The 10573-nt window shown below is 32.2% G+C and overlaps 2 protein-coding genes across 2 annotated transcripts in view; one reads left to right on the top strand and one right to left on the bottom strand.

Moving 5' to 3' along the window:
- LOC106103714 overlaps positions 1-10573 on the top strand; it is a 58446-nt gene that overhangs the window by 13662 nt on the left and 34211 nt on the right. The gene's annotated exons all lie outside the window — the stretch shown is intronic.
- Positions 1481-8133, bottom strand: LOC106103716. Its single transcript, XM_013283553.1, has 6 exons — positions 8017-8133; positions 4236-4284; positions 3655-3809; positions 2967-3062; positions 2190-2296; positions 1481-2082 (listed from the first exon to the last, which is right to left on the bottom strand). The coding sequence occupies exons 1-6, from the start codon at positions 8041-8043 to the stop codon at positions 1839-1841; spliced, it is 678 nt and encodes a 225-aa protein (XP_013139007.1). The 5' UTR covers positions 8044-8133; the 3' UTR covers positions 1481-1838.

The raw sequence follows: 10573 nt of genomic DNA on the forward strand, positions 1-10573 counted from the left end.
AAAAAAATGTCCCAGCGCGGCCCAAAGATTCAACGCGTTCTGCAGTTTAGTAGAAGTAGTAGTAGTCACGATAGACTGAGCCTGTATTTAAGTTATACTATACAGGGTGAATCGGTACTTACTAAACTAGCGCGTACTATCCTTCGACCACATCTTCACCTTGGTCTAGGTGCAATAGTGGTCAAGCGCTGGTTTTGCAATTTAAAAAAAAAAACTAATGCTTCTGAAGTTTCCATTTACTTTGTCAGTAACTATTGATTCATTAGCGTTAGATAGACTCTTCAACGGAGTAAAACTTTAGTTCGGTAACGCATTTCATGAAGTTATCAAATCAATGTACTAATGAAGGGTTAAACGTAGTTGGGAAACTGGCCATAAATACGACAAGTCATACACATGAACTTTGAATTTAGAGCTGTTTTTTTATAAAAATTAAATTTGTTTAGATTAAAAGTTTAAAACTTGAGTTTTGATAAAACGATGTTTGCTTTCATTGTTTTTTATCTGTAAAAATGTTTTAGCCGTGATAAGCCACGTTAACTCTAACTCATTTGTATTGGTAATTAATTTATTTAAGAAAAAAAAAAACAAATAGGATGGGTTAACTGATGTAAAAAAATAAAAGTTCGAGAATACTCGATGCATTTTTTTAATGTTTCAAACAAGATCTCGATGACTAGCAACTAAACATAAATTGAATCGAAAACAAAATAACGTGACAAAACTTATCTATAACTTACACTATTTAAAAAAAATCAGTAAATACTTGTTAAAAAACACTGTCATCTTTTCACTGTATATAAAAAAGGTAAATTAAAAATGAAGATAAATCTAATACGCCTCAGAACTGAATTTACAATTAAATACAATTTTTTGCGTGTCGGAGGTCTAATTTTAGTCCCATTCCCTTTCCACCACTTTCTTAAAAGGAATGGGAAAGGAGTGTGGATTTGACGGTGGAGGAATTGTATAGGAAGAGTAAATATCCTCTTTTTGTGTCCTCCTTCGTCGATTAAGGGTAGGCAATTGCAATTGCGGATGTTTACCTTCTCACCTATCCATGTTTGACTATAATTAATTACAATTTATATGTATGTTAAAGAAATCAATAAATTTTGATATTCTCGAAAGAAATGAGTGTGCTCAACTTGATTTTTTTTTAAATTTCTGGGAAAATTATTTAAAAATAGAAATTAAAATTAACAATATTTCATATTACAATAAATATGTCACAAAATATAATTGCAGTGTTATTGGAGTTTTTTTTTTTTGAAATCTTAAGAATTTGATTCGAAATTTCTTATTACATCTAATTCATACATCGACATTGCTAATTTTACAATACAATTTTTGGTTTCTGAATCATTTAAACTAGCTTAAAATATAGATAAAAGGATTACGATTAAGTATGACAAAATTTACTTTTGTACTTCAAATTAGTATACGCAACACGGACATGTCAAGGTCAAATTAATTGGCAAATGTCCTTATTCGATTCTTAAAATAAAAAATATAATTTTCATAAAACTACATTCTGAAGTAACAAAACTATCAAATCGAACAGAGATACGTTAGAATAAATGTACTCAAAATAAATCTAATGATTATTAAAATTACATGACATTATAGTTAAAAATAACAGATACAAAGTATCTCGTTACTATGCCGAAAACAGAAGAATTTCAAATTCCATACACAGTTTTTCCCTTATTTTTTTTTAATTTGCAATATAAAGTAAGATGTTATTACATAATAAGAGCATTTTGACCAATTCAAAACTTGTGTGTTTACTAATAATAAATTTGAGTTTGAGTTTCTGTTATTTAGTTGAAATAAGGTTAACTTTTAACGGGTTTGACGGTAGCTTTGGCAGGACTCATATTTTTATCGGTCCCAAATCTGTTTAGAATAGGCGCAGTTTTATAAACACAAGAGCAACAAACTGGCAGTTCCACTTCTATTTTTTCCGTATCATTTTCACCTTTTCTCACCAAGACTTCCCATTTATTGTACTTCTGTTTACAAGAGGTTTTGATTTCCGAAGTCAGATGCAGACCGTTAAAGCAAGACGCTTCTGTATTCCTAAAATTTGTAACTTACATAAGTAAATAGCATACTAATTTTAGTGTCATCAAGAGCAAATGATAGTTTTCGTTTCTGATACATGTCAAAAAGGTCATTGAACTTACGTGCAGGTTTCCAAACGAACTCTCTGAACGAAATTCTCCGTAGGCGCTTGTACGACTTCCCTCCAATCGCCCTCCCGCTTTTCACGTACTCTGTACAATGGGTCATACTGTAACAAATAATATAATTAAGAGTTTGATAACATTTTGTTGTCCTAGAAGACCACAAATGCGTTGTTTTTTAATCAAAGCAAAACCGATCTAGATTAAAAGCTTACGAACATGTAAATTCGAATGTTTGACTAGAGCCCACTACCTCATGATTGGTAGTTTATGCCCTTTTTGCTATCTGTGCTACATAATTCTACCAATATATACTAATATTATACACAGTAAAGATTTTTATTTTTGTAAGTATTGAAATAACTTAAAAACTACTGGGCCGATTTTAAAAATCGTTTCACCATTAAAAAGCTATGTTATTAGTTGCTAACGTAGGCTATATTTTTAAATTCTATGTAGACAAAGTCGCGAGCAACAGCTAGTCTTTAAATCACCATCATCATCATCTCCTTATCCTACTCCCGTAGGGTCGGCGCAACAGGTTTTTGTCCTCCACATAACTCTATCATACGTCATCTCAGTCATCACTCCCTTTTTGATCATGTCACCTTTTACACAATCCATCCATCTCTTTCTAGGTCTACCTCTACCGATGTACCCTTCCACACTCATAACTAACGTTCTCCTTGTAACATGCGATTCATCCCTCCTCACCATACCATGCAAACCTTTTACTCCTTAACAGCTAGTCTTTAAATAATACTAAAAATAAATTACCTTGACTTCACTATCACAATCATCACTTAGTTCAGGGTCACCCTGACGGTTTGTCAACATCGTATCCAGCACTAAAGATGGCTGAGGAACTATATTCTGAAATAAATAAGCTTTTATTTATAAGACAATTTATACATATCGTAACCCGTATGAAATCATGCATTCATACATGCTGTACTACAAAAAACATCTATTCTAAAGCATTCAAAGCATTCAAAGCAGAATTATCAATTCATCCAAGAAAAGAGTTACTTTTCTTAGAACTTTAACTAACTAACCGCATTATTTTCAAGAGGGCCTTGGATTAAATTGTTTATTGCTCTCCGCTATCGATATGCGTTGCGCTGTGTATTAGAACACGTTAAAATAGATTGATAAAAAATCAATTTTCTAGGTTTATTATTTACGTTACGCTTAACTTTTCTTTCGTCCATTTTCTCAACTCTATTATGTGATCAATTTTTCCTTTGGAAATACTTTTAATGACAGCTAATACTGACTTGTTTCATCGCATTTCATTATTTATTACAATATAATTACAATACATTTGTGAAACAATAAAAACGGTAGAGTGGCCAAGATGTTTCTTCAACAATAAAAAGGGCATAGAATCTTATGGATAGATATCAACAGAGTTAAACAAGTATAGACAGTTAGAAATATTTGTTAATCTGTTAACTAAACTTACCGCATCTTTAAACATTTTACTGAATAATTCTTCTGGATAGTCTGCAGGTTTGATGGTGCAATAAGTTTTTCCCTTGCACTCTTCTGGCTCTTCTGCCTTAGCTTTGAGATTATGCTCCACGGGTCCAGGGAAAACTATAGGCGGTGTATCCACACCTGTGAATAAATAAAATATTGGTAATTACCATTGTTGCTTATTTTAAGTTGCCAAAAAGCAACTCAAAATTTCAACACTTTAAAAATGACCAAAGTGAAATCATTGGGAACCTTTGAGATATAGTCTCAAAGATTCCCAATGATTTCTGTTTCAAGGTTGTTTATATGCACTTCGAATATGTTCAGAATTTTTTTACGCCTAACTTATATGTAAATGTTTCTGTATGTATCCTAGATTTATTTGAAAATTTAATTATACTCGTATATAAAAAAATTAAGAAAAAGTTATAAGCTGTTTTAATATTAATAGTTTATTATTATATTCTGAGTAGTTAAAATAAGGATGTTATCAAATGTTCGAAGCATCGTTTCGTAACGATAAGGTTATTTTTAGAAGATATCGTTTGTAAATCACAAAACACTCACCACGTTGAGTCACTGCAGCAGTTGTCATCTGCAGGTTAACAATACTGACCTGTGGAATGATAAAGGCAACTTTGTTACAAACATTGTGATAGTTTTCTTTAAAATATGATACCCAAAAAATGATAGATTGTAATTTACAGAGTTTACACACATCCATCCATCCTAACTTTTGCTTTTACGAGTATAATATAACTAGCTGTTCCCATGCGACTTCATCCGCATAAAATTAAGAAAATATCATTTTAATTTTGACATATTTAAAATTATCAATTGCAAATGTCAAAATGATATGACACAACCTCGCTTCTTTGATATTGGCAACTTATGGTCTCTTTCCCACATTAGGATTTTTATCCAAAATATTTACCCCTAAGTTTAATGGCGTGAAAATATATAGCCTAAAGCGTGACGTAAAGTGTAGGACTTTTAATTAAAAAAAGAACTATTGAAAAATATGCTGCAATTGCTGACATCTTAGGCAACAAAGAAGTGTGTGTTTACGCTTTATTATAATAGTAAAGATAAGTGTTTTAGACGAAAGATGTCAATGAAGAAAAACGAAAGAAATACTTTTTAAAGGTATACTTAAAACGAGCGTGGAAGAGCAGCGAAACCGTTAAGGAAAATAACGTAACTAGTAGGACATTTTAACGGGTAATCTCAAACTTAATAATTCCACGCGTCTCCATTACAAAACAAAATACACTTAAAATCGTGAGACAATGCAATTCGATGTGAGATATAAAATAAGTGGGCGACGTTTAATGTAATACATCAGAGGGGAATACCGGCGATCTTAGAATACTACCTCGCGAACTCCCCGTGCAATTAGTATTTGAGTCACGAAGTTTCTGTCGTCACGCACGGCTGGTTGTTACCATTCATGGAGTAACACTACCTAGATCAGGGGTAGCGAACATTTGTTCATCAAAGCGCATTTAAAAAATGTTATTTTAGAATTGCCATCGAATAGTTTTGACAGCGATTATTACGTCAATTCCGGTGCACCTACTTTATGATTGTTCGTAGTGTTTTTATGATTATCTACGTGCCCAAAATATTATGTCGTGTATTTATGGCACGTGTGCCAGTGGTTTGTTACCCCTGACTTAGATCAATGAACCAATTGAGTCGTAAAAATCCAAACTCAATGTATCTTATGTATGTATCTAATGCTTTTCACAAATCTACCAAAGATAGTCTTGAATTTTAACGTCATTTCTTAATTCTAAATAGAAAAGAAGTAAAGAGTGAAAATGTTGAAATGTTTATATTTGTGCAGTTAATAAATAACACGTAAGATAATCAAACTCCCATTATGCTCGACTTCCAGTTTTCCGCTTAGCGACTACATTTTATATAGAACCTCTATTTAAATGTAATTAACGATTATATACGTATAAACTTCGTCGTTATAAATCATTATTTATCAAGATATGTTTAGTTAACACATCATGCAGAATATCGTGATTGTTCAACGGTAATCTGCCTATTGCCACTGGCTTGATTGCCGCTGTATGAAATACAAAAATCACAGCTAATGTACATATGTCTCTTGGACAGAAAATCCCACGAGAGGAACATTGTTTTATAAAAAAATATATTGCTGCTGTAAAAATAGCTCTGAGATGTCATATTTAATTTATTTTAACTGAGGTTATCGCTATTTTCGCAACAGAAATAATGAAATTCGTCATTCCGTTAGTTCTCTTAAACCGAAAAATTATAGTATCATAGCATGGGAAATGAATATGTTTGGAGTGCATAAATATCAAGCAATCTTTTGTGGCAGTGCAAGAATCATTGAATTAATAATAAACATTCCATTTCAATAATGGCCTTAACATTATACCGGCGCCAGACGAGACAAAAGCAGTTTCGTATGTTTACAGTCGTGTTACGTTTATTATAATCTTGTTTCCAAAGAACCAGTTTTCGTTCTGAACTATAATCATTGTGGTTGCTTAACACGTTCCTTGTCAATTTTAACCGACTTCAAAAAGGAGGAGGTACTTAATTTCTCTGTTTTTTTGTTACAACTCCGCCCTTGGTTGTCCGATTTTAATGTTTTTAATTGGACGGTTCTGCGTGCCATTTGCTCATTTTTAAAATTGAAAATTAGTAGGTAATAAAATTAGTTTTTGAATTATTGAGATAATAGCACTGGATGTGTAAAATGTAAAAGGACCCAACATTTTTTTAAATTTATTTATGAAATTTACGCTCTACCAACCAGCCCACTTTGCTGAAACAAAATTATTACTAGGGAACTCTTAATTTGTACTTGAGGGACCCCTAAATTTAAGTGTTGCAAAATGGACATTACTCTCTGGAGTGATTGATTTTATAAATAGTAGTATTCGCCCGCTACTCCATTCGAATAAAATTAAAAAAAAACATGAGTAGCGAATGTTTTTCCAGACTTATCCTCCAATTGTATGCGAAAATTCATCGAAATTCGTTTAGTCATTTAGGCTACAAACTCTAACAATCATCCATCTAAACTTACATATTTATAATATTAGTATGATTTTAATATTCCTTTTAAAGAAACCTGTGCTTTCGCTTGACAGCTTGAAGACAGTTTCTTCGCAAAAAAATTCATAAAGGGAATTAATTACAACAAACAAAGATCAATCCTATAGTTAATAGCGCTTATTTTAATTGTTTTGTTACCTTCGTATTGTAGAAAATCTATTTTTTTACATGTCTAAAGACAGTTAATGTGTTACAACACATCTTTTAATAGAAATATTTTGGTATTCGGGTTTAAATTGAAAGGAAATTAGATTTCGTCCGTGTCTAATTACAAAATTTCGGTTGTCTGTGCGTTCCTCCAGATAGTGTCCCATATTTAAACAAAATGCAGACATAAAAAGTCGTTTTGAAGATACCTTTTAATATCCATCCATCGATACGTTCGTACTTATAATATTAGTAAGATAACTAACAGTGTTGCTACTCGTAGCAAGATTTTAATAACCGCTTTCTAATTTCGCAAATTGCAAGAGAAAACACACATTGAGGCTAAACGGTCCAGACTTGCATTTCAACATTTCTCCCGTGGTCTAATTTCTCCGATATTATGGTATTAATTTCACCGTTAGTTCATGAATTTAGCAAAACGACCTAACAACTTCGTATTAGTAGAAATTTTTTAGTGGAAAAATTATTTAACAATTATTGGTGCTTATTGTTTTTCCATACTTTTAACTTTTTTGTGATATTCTGTCTTAGATGACTATATTAATATTAATTACGTAAACAACTTAGTAAAGCAAAATACATTTTTTTTATATTCCCAAAACAATACTTAATCTATTTATTCACAGTCAAGGGAATCTATCTATTAATTGCTATTCTTATAAAAAAAATACTTTTCATGGAAAATAATAATTTTTTTAACAAATACTTGATTTCTAATATTAGGATAAGAAACATACTTACCTAAAGTAAATTGTTTAAATACTGTTTCGCTTTTAAACTATACCGATACTTATAATTAAATAAGACTACGTTTTTAAAAACAATAGAAATAATTGCTGATATAAAACTCATGGAAGAATTACTTCTATGAAGAGAACATTATTGCAAGTCCTTAAATCAAACACAATCTGTTTAAACACCTACAGTAGCAATTACACGTGATTTTCAAGGATAAAATAATTATAAATAAACGTGCTACAAACATATAAATAAACAAGAATTATCTGAACGATGCTTTAGCAATACTTCATATTTATAATTCTTAAATAATAAAATAAATGAAATTAACACTTACAATGAAAATCGCTACTGCTAATGCCATTTTGTTTTCACTGAAGACGACGCAAAAATCACTTGGAGCAAATGCAACGCGGCCGCTCACTTGAAGGTCTTAATGACGACTGACAGTAACGGACTGGTACAATGTTAGTGGACTTATAGTCTTTGTTGTTCGCGACAAGCGTCATAAGAATCGCCACTATCAATTTTCCTCTAACAACTGTAACAATCATGTTCCCAATTTCACGAATGACTACACTAAGCGTCGTTATGGTAGACGCTAATTTTTTATTATCATTTCTAATTCAAAATCTCGTTTATTCATAGTAACCCTGCCTCACTGCATTTCTCCTTCAATGTGTACCGTCGACTTTATCCCGTCATCATGCATTTTCGTCAGTTTTTCTTAGGGCACAGAGATTACCTTTTGGATTTACTGTTGTAGATTTAGTTTGAGATGTTAACGATAAGGGATTGTTTAAGCTCTTTTTATGAGAGATTGATCTATATTAAAAGTAACGAGAATAAATATGGTTATGTACCTGCAATGGTGTATAATAACCTATGAAACAATAAATGGATTGTGTTAAAAGATATTTATGTGTTAGAAGGTAATGTAAAAATGAATGCAGATTTATGATGCAGAGTACATACGAGTATTATGTTGTCATCAAAACTTAGAAATCAGTCGTAAAAGCTTATTAATAGATAAATCAATCAAACATATTTAACAGCACTTGTAAAGCCGATGCTAGGATATCTGATACGACACAACGTAACCACCATAATAGAAAGAGAATAGATTGAAAAGGGAAGAAGACAAAACCACGACAAAGATATATGCAACAGGTAAGAGCTCGCGCATACTTTTGACTAATCTATCGTACAAATATTTAGTCGCGTTTTGATTCCTATGAGTTTATATGAAGGTGTTAACACTAGATTATATTTGCAAGTAAACAGCTGAATTTGCTGCGAAACAATCGACAATCGAACAATAGTTGTGCGATAGTTTAGTTAAAGGTGTCCACATTAAAAGTGAAAGTGGGCGTCGTGTATCAGAAAGACAAAAGGGTGTAACAAGAAAGGAAAGACTGGAGGCATCCATCGACAAGGATACAGTCCTTAAATATAGTATTGCGTAGCACTAAAATTTTGAAACAATTTTTAGTTTATTAGTTTTATTAGTTGTAACACTTTCTATACGCAGCTTGACTTAAGTCACTACTATTCACGGATTATTATATTTTGCACACAAAACAAAGGAAATTTTTGTTCATTCACATTTCGGGTTGTTGTGTTTAAATATCTAAATTAACCACAACATTTTATTAAAGTAAATATAAGGCTATTACAAAATATTTTTGTGGTAACGGCGACTTTAGTTTGATATGAATGAAATAACTGGGAATTACATGTTAAGTGTAACGTAATCAATGCCATACGTATTTTAACATATAAGGATATATATATTTACCTTTTTAAATCCATGTTTCTATCTTGTGCTATCCTTCTACTTCTAGCACAGAGTTATTCTTCTAGTCTACTGATTTTACTCCTTTGAGTAGAGTCAATTTTATCTGACCCAGTGAGCAATGGAACTGATATCTCTTGAAATTATTTACTAAGTATTCTTAGGCCATGTCCCACCACTGGCTGATAGAGACTCAGATAGCTTAAAATGACGTCACTGTCAGATAAGGTAACAAAATCTGATATTTCATAACATATTTTACACGTTAGATTATCAGACAATTTACAATTTGGTGGAAAAGTAAATGTCGAATACTGAAAGAGCATTTATATATGTTTTTTTTTATAACATAAGGTGGCAAACGAGCAAGCGGCCACCTGAAACCGCCAAAATGGCGAAGCGACTGCTGCCCATAGACATCCGCAATTGCAGATGCGTTGCCTACCCGTATACGACGGAGGAGGAGACGCACATAAAGAGGATATTTCCCCTTCCTATGCATCTCCTCCACCGCCAAATCCACTTCCTCTTCCCAACCTATCCTTATAAGAAAAGGGTGGTAAAGAGAAAGGGACTTAAATTAGGCCTCCGGCACCACACTCGTCAGACGAAACACGGAATTGCTTCCGTTTCACGCCCATCTTCTGTGTGGTCGTGGTATTACACCGCGCGTGCCGGCCCATTCGTGCTAAGATGTTAAAACGGGCACTACCACTGTAACATCATAATAAATGATAAGGTTGATCTTAATGTACAAATTTAATTAAAATTTTAACGTCTGTTATGTCTAACATTACAACAGCTTACTGTCGTAAGCGGCTTAGACAAGCGAATTGTCGTTAAGTATTCGGCCGTTAGAAGCGTAGAGAATTACATAGAATAAAAAAAAAGATGTTTTCGTTTTACTTTGTACTGGATTACATCTATACTATTATAATAAAGCGTAAACACACACTTTTTTGTTGCCTAAGATGTTAGCAATTGCAACATATTTTTAAATAATTCCTTTTTAAATAAAAAGCCCTACACTTACGTCACGCTTTATATTTTCACGCCATCAAACTTAGGGATAAAAACTTTTTAATAAAAAAACAAAACC

This window comes from Papilio polytes, unplaced genomic scaffold, assembly GCF_000836215.1.
Source record: "Papilio polytes unplaced genomic scaffold, Ppol_1.0 DF823731.1, whole genome shotgun sequence".
Lineage (NCBI taxonomy): Eukaryota > Metazoa > Arthropoda > Insecta > Lepidoptera > Papilionidae > Papilio > Papilio polytes.

Bases quoted from the DNA above. Each gene is read 5' to 3' on its own strand.
- LOC106103716 (XM_013283553.1), bottom strand. From the start codon at position 8,043: ATGGCATTAGCAGTAGCGATTTTCATT. The intron at 4,285-8,016 runs GTAAGTGTTAAT...ATCATTCCACAG, and splicing joins TAGCAGTAGCGATTTTCATT to GTCAGTATTGTTAACCTGCA. The intron at 3,063-3,654 runs GTAAGTTTAGTT...TATTTATTTCAG, and splicing joins GTAAAATGTTTAAAGATGCG to AATATAGTTCCTCAGCCATC.